This window comes from Schistocerca gregaria, chromosome 1, assembly GCF_023897955.1.
Source record: "Schistocerca gregaria isolate iqSchGreg1 chromosome 1, iqSchGreg1.2, whole genome shotgun sequence".
Taxonomy (NCBI): Eukaryota; Metazoa; Arthropoda; class Insecta; order Orthoptera; family Acrididae; genus Schistocerca; species Schistocerca gregaria.
Window position 1 is genome coordinate 1,021,442,574 of NC_064920.1, and position 16,871 is coordinate 1,021,459,444.

Below are 16,871 nucleotides of genomic sequence, written 5' to 3' on the forward strand. Positions count from 1 at the left end.
CTGGAATGCATTTAGCAGAGCAACATTTTTTTCGCTGATATGTATAACAGCAATTGTCCATTTTCTTTTATTAGTATCAAAAACCTCTGGGAAGGTGGAGCTGTTGAAACGGGTTTCACAAATAGCATGTTGAATAATGGTACTACACATTTATATACACTCCTGGAAATGGAAAAAAGAACACATTGACACCGGTGTGTCAGACCCACCATACTTGCTCCGGACACTGCGAGAGGGCTGTACAAGCAATGATCACACGCACGGCACAGCAGACACACCAGGAACCGCGGTGCTGGCCGTCGAATGGCGCTAGCTGCGCAGCATTTGTGCACCGCCGCCGTCAGTGTCAGCCAGTTTGCCGTGGCATACGGAGCTCCATCGCAGTCTTTAACACTGGTAGCATGCCGCGACAGCGTGGACGTGAACCGTATGTGCAGTTGACGGACTTTGAGCGAGGGCGTATAGTGGGCATGCGGGAGGCCGGGTGGACGTACCGCCGAATTGCTCAACACGTGGGGCGTGAGGTCTCCACAGTACATCGATGTTGTCGCCAGTGGTCGGCGGGAGGTGCACGTGCCCGTTGACCAGGGACCGGATCGCACCGACGCACGGATGCACGCCAAGACCGTAGGATCCTACGCAGTGCCGTAGGGGACCGCACCGCCACTTCCCAGCAAATTAGGGACACTGTTGCTCCTGGGGTATCGGCGAGGACCATTCGCAACCGTCTCCATGAAGCTGGGCTACGGTCCCGCACACCGTTAGGCCGTCTTCCGTTCACGCCCCAACATCGTGCAGCCCGCCTCCAGTGGTGTCGCGACAGGCGTGAATGGAGGGACGAATGGAGACGTGTCGTCTTCAGCGATGAGAGTCGCTTCTGCCTTGGTGCTAATGATGGTCGTATGCGTGTTTGGCGCCGTGCAGGTGAGCGCCACAATCAGGACTGCATACGACCGAGGCACACAGGGCCAACACCCGGCATCATGGTGTGGGGAGCGATCTCCTACACTGGCCGTACACCTCTGGTGATCGTCGAGGGGACACTGAATAGTGCACGGTACATCCAAAACGTCATCGAACCCATCGTTCTACCATTCCTAGACCGGCAAGGGAACTTGCTGTTCCAACAGGACAATGCGCGTCCGCATGTATCCCGTGCCACCCAACGTGCTCTAGAAGGTGTAAGTCAACTACCCTGCCCAGCAAGATCTCCGGATCTGTCCCCCATTGAGCATGTTTGGGACTGGATGAAGCGTCGTCTCACGCGGTCTGCACGTCCAGCACGAACGCTGGTCCAACTGAGGCGCCAGGTGGAAATGGCATGGCAAGCCGTTCCACAGGACTACATCCAGCATCTCTACGACCGTCTACATGGGAGAGTAGCAGCCTGCATTGCTGCGAAAGGTGGATATACGCTGTACTAGTACCGACTTTGTGCATGCTCTGTTGCCTGTGTCTATGTGCCTGTGGTTCTGTCAGTGTGATCATGTGATGTATCTGACCCCAGGAATGTGTGAATAAAGTTTCCCCTTCCTGGGACAATGAATTCACGTTGTTCTTATTTCAGTTTCCAGGAGTGTAGTTATGGAGCGAGCATTGTGTTTTCAGTCACCCAGTTACGAAACCAATCAACATTATAGCGACCCCTTGTTAGGGTATTAACTTTATCTTGGAGTAGAGCACGTCTTCTGCTGATATCACTAACTCATACTATCACACGGTGGGTACTACAAAACCAAGCATGCCGTGAAGTGATATTTGACACGAATAGGCATTCAGTAGTGAAGCAGTATCCTAATCTAGAAGCTCAGGTGTATGTGCCGTAATTTAACAGCGTATGTGCCATGCCTTGTCAGTGAATGTCGGCTACTGGATCTTAAAACTGTGTTTCAGCGCCCGTATGAGACGTACCAGAGTACTGTCATGACACTGTGCGAAATGAAATTCATAAAAAAATTACACAATCTGACACAGTCGCTAAGAAAAGTAGTTCGATAAAAAACATGTTACCTAATGCCGTATTTTATTAAAATAACAATGGTAAAAGAGAATAATGAATGGAGTATGTATGGTTGAGGTATCTGAGTTTGTATTCAGCGGGCTTCCCAGAATTTACATGGAGGCGGCTGAAACGCAACGAGGCAAGACTGTGTTCTGGTATAGACTCAACCGGCTGCCCCCAGTTGTCTGTCAGAATGGCAGGTGAACCCAGTGCGGTCTGGAAAGTGTAGGACGAGCCTCAGGTATACTGAAAAATAATCTGAAGTAAAAGCTAAGACCAATTTCCAGGAGCAGACACCCCTTCACTTTGGATCTTGTGGATAAGTCCGTAAGTTTAACCGAGCCTAGGGAAAAAATTGTCCTCGTTAAAATCTGTTCATAGGGACAGTAGAGACCTTGCAGCGTTTATTAAATTACCGTTTAGATTTTCTTTCTTTGTCAGTCAACTATAGCGAATGATGTAATTACAAGTTTAGTTAATGTTTGGTGTACCGTATTGTTTGACGTCATTGCCACCAAGAATCTTCAGCAATGGAGCGACACGACATTGTTTAGAGAGACGCCGCTCGGAGACCAACAGGACAGTTGTGTGACGAGTGTGGCTACCACTTGGTTGCACAGTAAGCTTTCCTATCGTTCATGTTGGGACGCTGACATTTAAGTAGAATTCTGCTGGTGACAAACTGTTGAGGCTTAGGCGCAGGCAGTTAGTGAGGGAAGCTTACGTTAAGTGCGATGCATCACTCCCAGGTATGTATGTAGGTTTCGCGCTAAGTTCGTGCAAGTTCTTAACTATTCACGTGTTGTCATAGTGTCGTCGCTGACGACTGTTTGGTCGTGACTCGTAATTTAGTGGAATTTCTTCAGTTTGGAGAATAACTAATTTGTTCCAGCATTGCCTAACTATCCTAGCAAAGTGTGGCAAGTCCTACTCGCAAAGAGCATTAATTGAATCTTCCTAGCGTTGATTACATATGTTTCGGCTTTTAATGAAGGGAAGTTTCCATGGAAGAAAATGGCCGCCTACCCTTGCTCGATATCCTTATAAAGAAGAAAACAGACGTCACACAGGGACACTCGGTCTACCGAAAGGAAACGCACACAGACCTGTACCTCAACGCCAACAGCTGCCATCACCCAGCACAACGGAAATCCGTGCTCACTACCCTGGTCCGCAGAGCTCACGACATAAGCGACTACGACAGTTTATCTGCTGTGATTCAGCACCTGAAGAAAACCTTCTAGATGAATGGATACTCCGAAACGCAGATTAGACGCGCTCTCCATATGAACAAGAAGAAGAAGGAGAAGAACCTTCAGGAAGATGCGAACAACAAAGGTTTGGCGTTCCTCCCGTACACAGGACCACCCACGGTCAAGATTGCCAGGATACTGGAGGAGAACAAGATAAAAACCATCTTCCATCCTCCAACAAAAATCAGAAATATGCTGGGCTCAATGAAGGACAACTTGGGTCTAAGAACTCCTGGTGTCTACAGTATTTCCTGTGAATGTGGGAAATAATATATTGGGCAGACGCAGCGTTGCATAACGCAACGCATCTCTGAACATGTGAGAAGTGCCCGCCTCCGACAAAAAGAAAAATCAGCGGTAGCGGAGCACAGCCTCAGTGAAGAACACACGTTCCAGTTTGAAGAAACCAAGAGACTGTGTAGAGCGAAAGGTTTCTGGGACTCAGTTATTAAAGAGGCAGTAGAGATACGGGTTAGTGACAACCTGGCCAATCGGGACAGTGGCTTCCAACTCAGCAGCGCGTGGAATACATTATCACGAATGAGACGAAAGCGCTCCGATGGAGGTAGGTCGGTGGCGGCGTATGGAATAAACAGGCCGCACCGAGACGAGACGCCAGGAGCCGGCGCCCGCGGCTCCCCCCCCCCCCCCCCCCCCCAACCACGCGCCGCCGCGCCGATTCCGCTCGCGCCTGATTGGCCCGACCCGCGCCAAGGATGCAGAGATGCCCGGACGAGACGTGAACCCGACACTTCGCCTGAAGATGACAAGTAAGAAACTTGCTGAAACGTTGCTGGAGGGCAACGCATTGACTCGGCTGTCAACCCGAGAAGATTTTATCATCAAGATTCGCCGAGAAATCCTGCATTCACATTTCACTTATTGCAGCCCAGTGTGTTGATCGCAGCAACGGAGGTAAGGTCAGGTGAATTTGACACATTGTAGATATGCAAGTAGCCTTCAAGGACGCAATACTCGTTGGTAGGTCAGTATCAGCAGAGTGCGCTAAGTCCAACAGAACGTCGTCAGTTAGGTTTCGTTTTACTTTCTCTCAGATTCGGTCATTATATTCTAATTGTTTACTGCCTACACTATCGTTAAATTCAGTGCGCGCGTTAATCTTACCACGCGAGGATAAGGGAAATGTCTCAAGTAGCTGGCAATCTACATGTCCTATGGGCGTCAGCGAATGAGGACTGCTGCACAGTGTAACAATTCTCCAATACAACCATCTCCCAGTGTAAATAATTTCCTGTGTGTTTGTTTTCAAGTTGAAACCTTTCCAATGACAGAATTCTTCACCGAAACCATTTTCCAGTCTAACTGAATTCCAATGTAAACGATAACGGAACAGATCAGAACGGAATAGACTGGAGTGGAACAGATCGAAAGAGTATAGATCAGAAAAAATCAAGTGTGTGTGAAATCTTATGGGACTTAACCATTAAGGTCATCAGTCCCTAAGCTTACACACTACTTAACCTAAATCATCCTAAGGACAAACACACACACCCAGCCCGAGGGAGGACTCGAACCTCCACCGGGGCCAGCCGCACAGTCCAGGACTGCAGCGCCTGAGACCGCTCGGCTAATCCCGGGCGGCCAGTATAGATCAGAGTGGAGTTTCATACTCAGTGCGGGATGCTGTAGAAAGGATCGAAATTTCATTCACACACATCATTGAAACAATCTAATGGACTGGAATGCCAAGAAAGTTCCACAATTAATGCGGTCTAAATCGTCACATAACGTACAATTTACTTAACTACTGCGTATATGTGAGCCCTCTGGATCTGATGAGTAATACAGACGATTTAGGTGTGTAAATATATAATTTAAGAGTTTATTGCATCTGCAAAGTGCAGTACAGATATCATTCTTTGCTCATCAACAAGTAGTGAATATCGTACAATTTTATGGGGAGTGCCAATATGAAACCTATGTTATACAAAAATTAAATTATGAGATTAGTGCTGCATGTATTTTGTGCCGAAATCTTACGTATTTTGAGAAATTATTATTTTTTTCGTGACAAGAAATCTGTAATTATTATAGCCGCTATTGCAATAAGCAACCTGTGTGCGTGTTTGGGGGGGAGGGTTCGGTGTTTGGGTGAGCGGATGTTTTGCTATGTACTTTTCACAGTGTACTTTTAGTGGATCGCAACGTTCTTCCATGAAAGGCTGCTTAAAAATTAAGATAACTTTCTAAATACTGTAAAATAGGCTAAATGCACCTGCCGTTTTATAATACATACTGTATCACTTAATCATTTATAATCAAATGCATAAATAAATAGTACCAACAGAAAACAAAAAATATTTTTTCTTCCTCAAAAACAAGAAAATTTTTCATGAAAGTCTTCATTGACAGAAAAGTTTAGTTTCTAAAGGTTAAAAGCAACTTTCTTCCATTAACATTTGTTTATAACTGACAGATTATCGACAGTTATGTCGTCATTAGATAACTAGTTAGGTTCCGCTATTCACAGGTTCATATTATTATTTAATTTCTTACGCACGCACACATTTAAAGCTACAAATGCGTTTTAAAAATTCACTTTTCCCTAGAACTACTGACGGTTTACTCGTATCGCTAATTATCCTGTTTGTGGACAAATATCCCAGGTGTGAAGGATAAAATGTTGAGTTATAACTTCTGTGAAGGTAGTTGAGGACGTCCCGCTCGGCATTTGTCGCAGTAAAACTTTTAACACATTTTCGGCCTTCGTTTTTAAAACAAAAGCAAGATAATGACATTAACTCAGTTATTGAAGTGTGAAATTACCTTGACGGAACCTATCATTCAAGTGAATCACTTTAATAAGTAGCACATTAATTACTTATCTCACGGATGAGTAACATTATCTGTGGTAGCGTTAGGTGATTCACTTTGTATACTATAGGTATGAGAGACTGACAAAAAACCGGCTTTTCGATGGAAATGCTGCCCCCGAGTTTTATCTAGAGAGACACACCTTGAAAGACAAATTAAAATAGATAGCCTCATACAAGTTAAAATCTGAAGTAAATGAAAAGACCGAAACTAGAAAATATAATGGACAAAGTAAAGCATCGAAAAACAGAAGGCACTAAAATTTACTGCAGTTTTTGATAGTTTCACCGATATTATTATATCTCCGAGTCACTGACTTGTCCCTCACTCTTTCAACTACACAAACTAAAGTACTTAAATTATTATGGAAGTTTAAAATTTTTTAAAAGTTTTAGCGACAACCAAAACTTTTCTTACGCTTCTTCTTTTAGTAATATTGCCTTGTGCCATCTGGCAGCGAAAGTGGTTTTTACAATTAAAAATAATTTGTATACTCGGGAGTGATTTAAAGAGCCGCACGTTTACTTGTTTCCGATGTAGTATGGTTGGCTCTTTTTTTTATCAAGTGATGAAAGAAAAATTAAATTGTGAATTTGCTTTAATTTTTTGTAAGACAGCGTATCACGAATAACGAATATCGGCAGAGACCGAAATGTGGAATCTTGACCGTCGTTGCCAGATGTAGAGAGCAGCATAGAAGAGAATCCAACTTTCCACATACAATTAATTAATGTTGAACTCCGTCACAACATTCGCAGTCGTATAAAACATGTAGATAAATTATTTCCCTATATTAGGTGCTATATGGTCGAAGACGATAGACTCTGAAAGCAAAAGAGCTTTATAGAAAAACGTAAAAAAACGGGAAAACTACTGCTTCTGGTAACAATGTATACATACAAAACTATATGCTGTTTTCAGATTTGTAAAAGCTTCCTTACAAACTCTAACGAATATTTTTCCTACTGCATAACAGAATGCAAATGAAAGCCCAGCGATGATGCTGAAATCTTAACAAAACGTCTTTGAGTGATAGCACAAGAAGAAACAGGTGTGTTTTTCTCAAGACAATCCCTTCCAAAAGAGATGTTTATTTGTAAAGCAAACACAGACGGAAGAGCTTTAACATCAAAACGATACACGCACTATTTAGTCAGTAGTCATGCTGTAGCTTAATTCTTTCTTCAAATTCTGTCAATGTTTAACGTTCCGTCTTTTGAACAGCAACGATTTGTTTCGTTAATCAAACGAATTTTGGCATTGCTTACACTAGGAACCCACAGTGATCCAATAAATTTAAAGCATTTTTAAGTTTTAATAATTTGTGACCATAAGGATATCAGAAAGAGATCTCTTAATGTGTTAGTAAAACCTAATTCTCTTTCATTGTGCAACCTGCTACGGCGTTATAGTATGTGTACTTCATTGACCGAAATATGTTTTATGAGGAAACCGGCATTGTTACGAGGTCAAAGATGAAACTTGAGCTACTAATAATTTTTTATGCTGCTACAGGAAAACCCGAAAAATAGTCGTAAATAGCAGTAATTGGTATATACATACTTCACAGCAAAAAATCCACGAAATCGCTTCGCTGTCCGACGTAGGTGAATCGGACTCGGCAAGATTTATGACGAATGCTTCCATAACTGTTTCCCTGCCAATTTCGCTGTTGTAATCTTCATCTTGTAGTTTTTCTGTGTGTCTTAGGCAAGCTGCCCATACAGATGTTGAGATGCTGTCTATGCGCCACAATACGTCTAGCTCACCCACTTGTCTCTCAACATCTGCAGTTTTGAATGTATTATTGTTTTCGCAATATATGCTTTCACTTTAGCCCATATCAGCTCGAATGGGTTGTAATGGCAATCGTATGGGGGTAATCTAACGATACGGTGTCCATACTGCTTTGCAATTTCATATATCTCATAAACTCTATATGCAGACTTGTGTTGATTGACAAGAACCAGCAATTCTGCTCTGGTATGCGACGAGTTACGACGTATTCCGTTAGATGACAACCATGCAGTAGTGTCTGCCGTTTTGGAGTTCGTATTTGGAGCTTTGTTCACTTGCACTGAGTGGACGCTCGCATTGTCCACGACTCTAACTGAAGACGCAGGAATATGTGACAATAATTGTAGTGTGAACTACCTTTTGAAGACATTGTACGTCATTTCAGAGTGATAATCTTCAGAATTCGTAGCCTTTGCCGCCTTAAAAATCAGCTTAACCCCTGGGGAATAAAGCCAGTATCTGCTGATCCGACATGAAGCACTATAATTCTGTTACCCTTGCCAATAGGATCGCTCGTTTTCCAGCAAACAGCACTTGCATGGTTCTGATTAACAAAAGTTTCATGTAAGTAATAAATTCGAGATGTGCAAGCTTCTCTGATCACCTGCATTGTTCTTAGAAACACACTCCTTGCAGCTACAGTATTGCTTCGTTCCATTAATAATTTCCTACCATCGTTCGTTTCCTAATACCTGAACCCCATGTCTTTCAGTGCCCTCAACATGATCCGTATTATTGTGTTAAAATTTTGAACTTCTTTCATACGCGAAACTAGATTCTCTGCTGTTGGCAACTCGCCTTGAGCATACATGCTGAACACTATGCACCACAATACGTCTATCTCACCCACTTGTTTTCCACGATTTGGAAACAGCTGAGCCGCCGGCCTCCGTAGACGTCGTAGCTTCGCTGGATATTCTCTGAACGGTCCTCAAAGCAACAAAACACGCTTCAGCTGTCTGCGCCTGACATTTAGCATCGGCGCGACACGCGTCTTCTGTCGGGTGGATTCAGCGGAAGATTATCTCTTTAAGTATTGGTAGATATGGAACGCTATCCCTCTTGCCTGTTTGTGTAGCATTTAGCGTGATTGCTTACCATCACTCATAATGAACACTATGAAGGCAGTCAGCACTCAGCACGGAACACTATGACTGGAATAAACAGAACTTCAGAACACACAACGACCTACATAGAACGAAGATAAAACTGTCACTGGTATGTGATTGGCTGTGAGTCACATGGTACACTTCTTCATGCTCCTGAGCAATCGAACCTGACCCGCCTTCGTAGCTGCTCTCCACTCTAACGCATCACAACTCTACTAACTGGTGTACAGCAGGCGATAACCATTGCAGTGTCTGTGCAATGACTGAGACTCCTAGATAATCAAAGGTACCCGCAAGACAGATTACACGAATGCTCACAAAAACCACAAGATTCAAAGAAAAGTCATTTCATCCGAAATGTTGACACCGTTTGAGACCAATGGAGATGCCTTTCTGTGGTGGATCGTGGTAGGTGACGAAACTTTGGTACATTACCTTTTAGCTTTTACCAACAGAGAACACACACTCTAACACAAAGCTGCCTTAAGACCATGGAACTTGATGGAGACTATGTATGAAAATACTGCATGTCAAAGGTTGATTGATACAAATCACCAGACTCCAATTCTTAAAAATAAATATCGTCTGGGAGAAAAATCATAGCATAGTATTCATTGAACGACTAAGAACTATTTGTAGTGGAACACATTTGCATGGATTCTGTTAATTGCGGTAGATGTTCAGAATGATTTCCCTATTGCCGTCGTACTGAAGGCACCTAGCGAGGTGGTGCAGTGTTTAGCACAACAGACAGGCACCGGAAAGAGTGGGATTCAAGTCCCTGCTGCTATTTACGGACTTATGTTTCTATATCGTTCCTAAATCGATTAGGGTGAATACCGTGACGGTTTCTGTCAAGAGGATACAGCAGACATCCTTCTCAATCAGTGTATTGTTCGAGCTTGTGCTTTGTCTCCACTGACATCGTCATCAGTGAATGATTTTCGTACGTAACCCTATTTGTACCTCGTCTTCAAATTTGTTTTACGGTATCGACCTACATCTTCAAAACAAATTTCGATATTATTTATTCAACAAGCCTCATACCAAACCTAAGGGTATTCCTTACTTGCCGGAATTATTATTTGTTACTTAAATTACATAAAGAATTTCTTAGTTGCTTCTATACTATTACTATTCTTGGAGATGTGGTTGTTAACAGCAATTAAATACAAGTCTGTTTATGTTTATTCTACATACGTTTCGCTTTCTAATACTCACGAAGTGGCCGGTGGTACATATTTGTTGTACGTATATGACAAACACCTTAATGTTTCATAATGTTTCCAGCTATGTTGTTGTACTATAGTTTTAAGTTATTCTTGTATCGTTAGGTAAGAAATAACTTTTTGGAGCGCAAACTTCGAAAGGTCAAATTATTGTTTGTTTCCAATTACGGATTTTCGTGAGCTTATTATCACCTATTTGCCATGGACTTGTATCTGCGTAAGCATCAGGATGACCGATTTTCAGCGCTTGAGAGCACATTTCAATTTAAAACTTCACTTTTGATGTGTGATTTTATTTAAAACATGTGTCATTTGTGTTTACTGTTTACAGTGCTACCAACTGCTGCTGTATTTTTTCGATTTGCCTTTTGTTTACTCAGCGGTGACTGTATGAAGTTTGTTTGTTATACGTATAGGTGCGTGACATTGCGTGGAATTATTCTTTTTTGTATTTTTTGATGGAAATATCTCTGGACGGCAGACTGAACGAGTTAGAGTTTTGTTTATCTCTGAATCTCGGCTTGTTATTGGTTTGGAGGCTCACATTCCCAGTGAGCTGATATATTAATATGGATATTTACTAAGTTATCTCTCATTACAAGGGCTCTATACATGTGAAAACTTTCCTGTAAAGTTACGAATCTTCTGTTTCGAATGTCCATTATGAAGGCTTTAGTATCTTGTTCCTTGCTAATTGGTTCATGTTTATGCTCTGTTAGGTGTGCAGTAAATGCAGATAGGCTGCTTCATACTTATAAATTCCTTACATGTTCTTGGCATTCAGACAGGAAATGTCATTCCCTAACACACTGCTTCGTAAATAAACGAATGTGAAACACATAGGGCATGAAAACACAAGGCATTCTCTTTCCTGCTTTGACGCACCACACTCCAAGGTGATGATGATAATAATAATAATAGTCATAGTAAAAATAATAACAGAATATTTACTTCATAATCAAAAGTAAAGGAATTCTATATTATGAGTACAACATTAAGAAGGTAATTTCATACATATTTACACTGCCTCTCCCCTTTCCCCACCCCTCTCCCCAACACATTTATTTTCGGTTCCTTTCGTCATTCACTGAAAGAAACATAAAATTAATATAACCAAGCTAACTGTACCAACATTTACCCGTAACTCACTTGCAGTCAACTGCACTATCATTATATCATCTTTTCGTGCGAAATCATTAAACTAAACTAATTTCCTTCAGTTTCTACAAAACTTCATTAAAGTCGTCTGTCGTTGTTTGCCTAAAACGCATTGCATCTAAATCAGCTTAGGTGTAACGTCTTCAAGACAAAGTGCTTCTGCATTAATTACTTCAAAGAAGACTTGCTGGAAGGGAAGCACATGATATTTTTCCTGCACTAAAATCTTTTTTTGTAATTATCTTCAGAAAATTACTCAACGGTGACACAGGGTGTTGAATGACTATGAAATAAGTAAGGACCCAAATTGTTTTCAACAATATCTGCTTTTAATACAACTGTTGCAAAATCCTCATTCGGCGCAACGACGGTAAATTTAGACACTACATTGAATCTCAGTAACATGTGAATCAGTTGTAAGACTACCCCACTTGCCATTTAGTATCATTACGCTGGAGATGTTGTTACAGCCGAAGCAATTTATACACTACTGGTCCATTAAAATTCGCTACACCACGAAGATGACGTGCTACAGACGCGAAATTTTACAGAGAGATGCTGTGATATGCAAATGATTAAATTTTCAGAGCATTAACACAAGTTTGGCGCCGGTGGCGACACCTACAGCGGGCTGACAGGAGGAAAGTTTCCAACCAATTTCTCATACACAAACTTCAGTTGACCGGCGTTGCCTGTGAAACGTTGTTGTCATGCCTCGTGTAAGGAGGAGAAATGCGTACCATCACGTTTCCGACTTTGATAAATGTCGGACTGTTGCCTATCGCGATTGCGGTTTATCGTTTCGCGACATTGCTGCTCGCGTTGGTCGAGATCCAATGACTGTTTGCAGAATATGAAATCGGTGGGTTCAGGAGGGTAATACGGAACGCCAAGCTGGATACCAAAGGCCTCGTATCACTAGGAGTCCAGATGACAGGGATCTCATCCTCATGGCTTTAACGGATCGTGCAGCCACGTCTAGATCCCTGAGTCAACAGATGGAGTAAGTTTGAAGACAATAACCATATGCACGAACTATTCGACGACGTTTGCAGCAGCATAGACTATGAGCTAGGAGACCATGGCTGCGGTTACCCTTGACGCTGCGTCACAGACAGGAGCACCTGCGATGGTGTACTCAACGACGAACCTGGGTGCACGAATGGCGAAACGTAATTTTTTTGGATGAATCCAGGTTCTGTTTACAGCATCACGATGGTAACATCCGTGTTTGGTGACATCGGGGTGAACGCACATTGGAAACGTGTGTATTCGTCATCGGCATACTGGCGTATCACCCAGCGTGATGGTATTAGATGCCATTGGTTACACGTCTCGGTCACCTCTTGTTCGCATTGACGGCACTTTGAACAGTGGCTGTTACATTTCAGATGTGTTACGACCCGTGGCTCTACCCTTCATTCGATCCTTGCGAAACCCTACATTTCAGCAGGATAATGCACGACCGCATTTTGCAGGTCCTGTACGGGCCTTTCTGAATACAGAAAAAGTTCGACTGCTGCCCTGGCCAGCACATTCTCCTGATCTCCCACCAACTGAAAACGTCTGGTCAATGGTGGGCAAGCAACTGGCTCTTCACAATACGCCAGTCACTACTCTCGATGAACTGTGGTATCGTGCTGAAGCTACATGGGCAGCTTTACCTGTACACGCAATGCAAGCACTGTATGACTCAATGCCCTGACGTATCAAGGCCGTTACTTCAGCCAGAGGCGGTTGTTCTGGGAACTGATTTCTCACGAGCTATGCACCAAAATTGTTTGCAAATACACTCCTGGAAATTGAAATAAGAACACTGTGAATTCATTGTCCCAGGAAGGGGAAACTTTATTGACACATTCCTGGGGTCAGATACATCACATGATCACACTGACAGAACCACAGGAACATAGACACAGGCAACAGAGCATGCACAATGTCGGCACTAGTGCAGTGTATATCCACCTTTCGCAGAAATGCAGGTTGCTATTCTCCCATGGAGACGATTGTAGAGATGCTGGATGTAGTCCTGTGGAACGGCTTGCCATGCCATTTCCACCTGGCGCTTCAGCTGGACCAGCGTTCGTGCTGGACGTGCAGACCGCGTTGAGACGACGCTTCATCCAGTCCCAAACATGCTCAATGGGGGACAGATCCGGAGATCTTGCTGGCCAGGGTAGTTGACTTACACCTTCTAGAGCACGTTGGGTGGCACGGGATACATGCGGACGTGCATTGTCCTGTTGGAACAGCAAGTTACCTTGCCGGTCTAGGAATGGTAGAACGATGGGTTCGATGACGGTTTGGATGTACCATGCACTATTCAGTGTCCCCTCGACGATCACCAGAGGTGTACGGCCAGTGTAGGAGATCGCTCTCCACACCATGATGCCGGCTGTTGGCCCTGTGTGCCTCGGTCGTATGCAGTCCTGATTGTGGCGCTCACGTGCATCGCGCCAAACACGCATACGACCATCATTAGCACTAAGGCAGAAGCGACTCTCATCGCTGAAGACGACACTTCTCCATTCGTCCCTCCATTCACGCCTGTCGCGACACCACTGGAGGCGGGCTGCACGATGTTGGGGCGTGAGCGGAAGACGGCCTAACGGTGTGCGGGACCGTAGCCCAGCTTCATGGAGACGGTTGCGAATGGTCCTCGCCGATACCCCAGGAGCAACAGTGTCCCTAATTTGCTGGGAAGTGGCGGTGCGGTCCCCTACGGCACTGCGTAGGATCCTACGGTCTTGGCGTGCATCCGTGCGTCGCTGCGGTCCGGTCCCAGGTCGACGGGCACGTGCACCTTCGCCGACCACTGGCGACAACATCGATGTACTGTGGAGACCTTACGCCCCACTTGTTGAGCAATTCGGTGGTACGTCCACCCGGCCTCCCGCATGCCCACTATACGCCCTCGCTCAAAGTCCGTCAACTGCACTTACGGTTCACGTCCACGCTGTCGCGGCATGCTACCAGTGTTAAAGACTGCGATGGAGCTCCGTATGCCACGGCAAACTGGCTGACACTGACGGCGGCGGTGCACAAATGCTGCGCAGCTAGCGCCATTCGACGGCCAACACCGCGGTTCCTGGTGTGTCCGCTGTGCCGTGCGTGTGATCATTGCTTGTACAGCCCTCTCGCAGTGTCCGGAGCAAGTATGGTGGGTCTGACACACCGGTGTCAATGTGTTCTTTTTTCCATTTCCAGGAGTGTATAATCACATGTCAGTTCTAGTATAATATAGTTGTCCATTGAATGCCCTTTTATCATCTGCATTTCTTTTTGGTGTAGCAATTTTAATGGCCAGTAGTGTACCTGGGAAGTAATAAAGGAGTTTCAAATGTGACATATGTTCCATACTGACTACCCATTCCGAGTGACAGCCGATTAGATTTTTAAAAGCTCGCGGCAAATCATTAATATTAGGGTAGGATCGGCCCAAATGCCCAGTCAAAGACTTATCAATCTGATAGCTCAGCGGTCGGAAAATTTATTTGTGTGTTTTAGACATTCCATAGATTCTAATAATTTTTTTAAATGTGTTAGTCTTGTAACTTACATCGTGCGTTGTATCTATAGAGAATATTCTCTCTCTCTCTCTCTCTCCCTCTCTCTCTCTCTCTCTCTCTCGCTCTCTCTCTCTCATTCACACACACACACACACACACACACACACACACACACACACACACAAACTTATGTGATTACTGAATAAGTCGTGGTGAATCTTACCGTCCAGTTAGGGTTCTCGCTCAATCTGCTGGCTAGAGTGGCCCCAGCGGATCCCGCACCCACCACCACGAAGTCGTAACTTCGAGCGTCTCTGTACGGCCTTCTGGAAGCTCCCACGCCTGTGGCAGAAAACACGACGACAGACAGCAACACAAGTGTCTGCGGAGGCAACAGCCCCATCGTTGTCCACGCAGTGCCTGGAGTCGTTCCGAGCTTGAGCGAGGTCCGCTGGATGCACGTAACACACTGTCTGCGGAAAGTGTCATTGATGTCAATGGATTCCATCATATTAGTTTCAAAATTTCACTTACAAACGAACAATGTAAATACTATGGAAAATGTGGAACAAATAAGACAATCGTCATACAATATAAATATTTCGCACAAGAATCAGGAGCCTCTGATTTAATACTGTTTCCTCAGTTCCTAATTAAAACAAAGATAAAGAACTTCGTTCTTTCGTGTTAGTACTACACTTGCCATAAATATCCACTTCTGAACAGCTCTAAACAAACAAAAACTAAATAATTTTTGTTTTACGATTTTTCTTTATACCGAACGTATTACTGCCGATGATGAGCAATGGATATAACGCAGGTGATACAATGTTATTAATAATACATGCAACAAAGGGATCCGATAAAGCATTCGTCGACGGAGTAAAAAAATCTCTCCTTAAACTGCGCATTATTGGTTACTACAGTTATCATGGGGACTAAGAAAACATTCAGAATAGTGGACGCAAATTTTTATGTAGTACATCTGTTTACTTTTTAATTTGTTCCCCGGCTTTCTTTACGGAAATTTTCATTCTCATAATTGATAAATGTCACAGTACTTGTTTATTAGGAGATGCACAAAAAAATATTTTGTTTCAAGTAAGTGAAACACTATATGCTCCGAGTAGGGTTGCATAAAAGTATCACTACAACTATTCCACAGCGGTACAGTCATCCTATCGCGCTATTTGACTGACCGAAGACTCTGATTGGAAGTTTCATTACATTACATGAATCGTATTCCTTGCAATACGCAGAGAGACGTATCTGGCATTTTATTTAAATACAATACACTGAAAAGACATATTATTATGAGGGATGGGTATTTCATAATTGGTGTTAAGCTTTCTAAGGCAACACTGCTTCAGCTGTAAGTACTTCATTTACAAGAACGACCGGTTTTTGAAGCATTTCAGCTGTATCATGAGGCCATCGAGTGACCCAACGCTCATGGTGAGCAATTTTTCTCTGTGTAGCGGACGTCACTTATAAAATAGCTATTTACCTAAAAATTGCCTACTATGAACTCTGGAACAGCCCATCAAGCTCTTTTTTCTCGATCAGAACATGACCTCATTTTTTGCGCCTGATGATGCAGTTAAAATGCCGCTAAACCGTTCGTGGCTCGTAAATGAAGTACTTACAGCTAAAGAAGTCTTATCTTCAGAATGATACGTCCTGCCTGTGGCAGCCCTGACTGCAAAAGTTCAAACGTCCCCTTAGAAAAATTTATACAAGACTGTGCTTAAACTGACTCACAATATTTTTAGCCCAACGCAATCTGACTTCCAAAAATCTCTACGAAAGAATGGCCCTGACTAACATTAACCTATACGTTTCACAAATCACTTACCTCACAAAAATCTTCGTTACTCAAGCTACTTCAATACAGCGAGCGCCACTACTGCCAGCTAAATAAAAGATTCAAACTACGGAACGCACTAACTACTGATAGGTATAGTTAGCAAATGAAAGAT

General features: G+C 43.5%; 1 protein-coding gene across 1 annotated transcript in view; it reads right to left on the reverse strand.

Moving 5' to 3' along the window:
* Nucleotides 1-15,295, reverse strand: part of LOC126285005 (glucose dehydrogenase [FAD, quinone]-like) — a 65,629-nt gene extending 50,334 nt beyond the window's left edge. Inside the window, exon 1 of the mRNA XM_049984352.1 lies at nucleotides 15,116-15,295. Within this exon, the coding sequence (XP_049840309.1) occupies nucleotides 15,116-15,295 (180 nt within the window). The remainder of the gene's footprint in view (nucleotides 1-15,115) is intronic.
* Nucleotides 15,296-16,871: the final 1,576 nt, after the last annotated feature.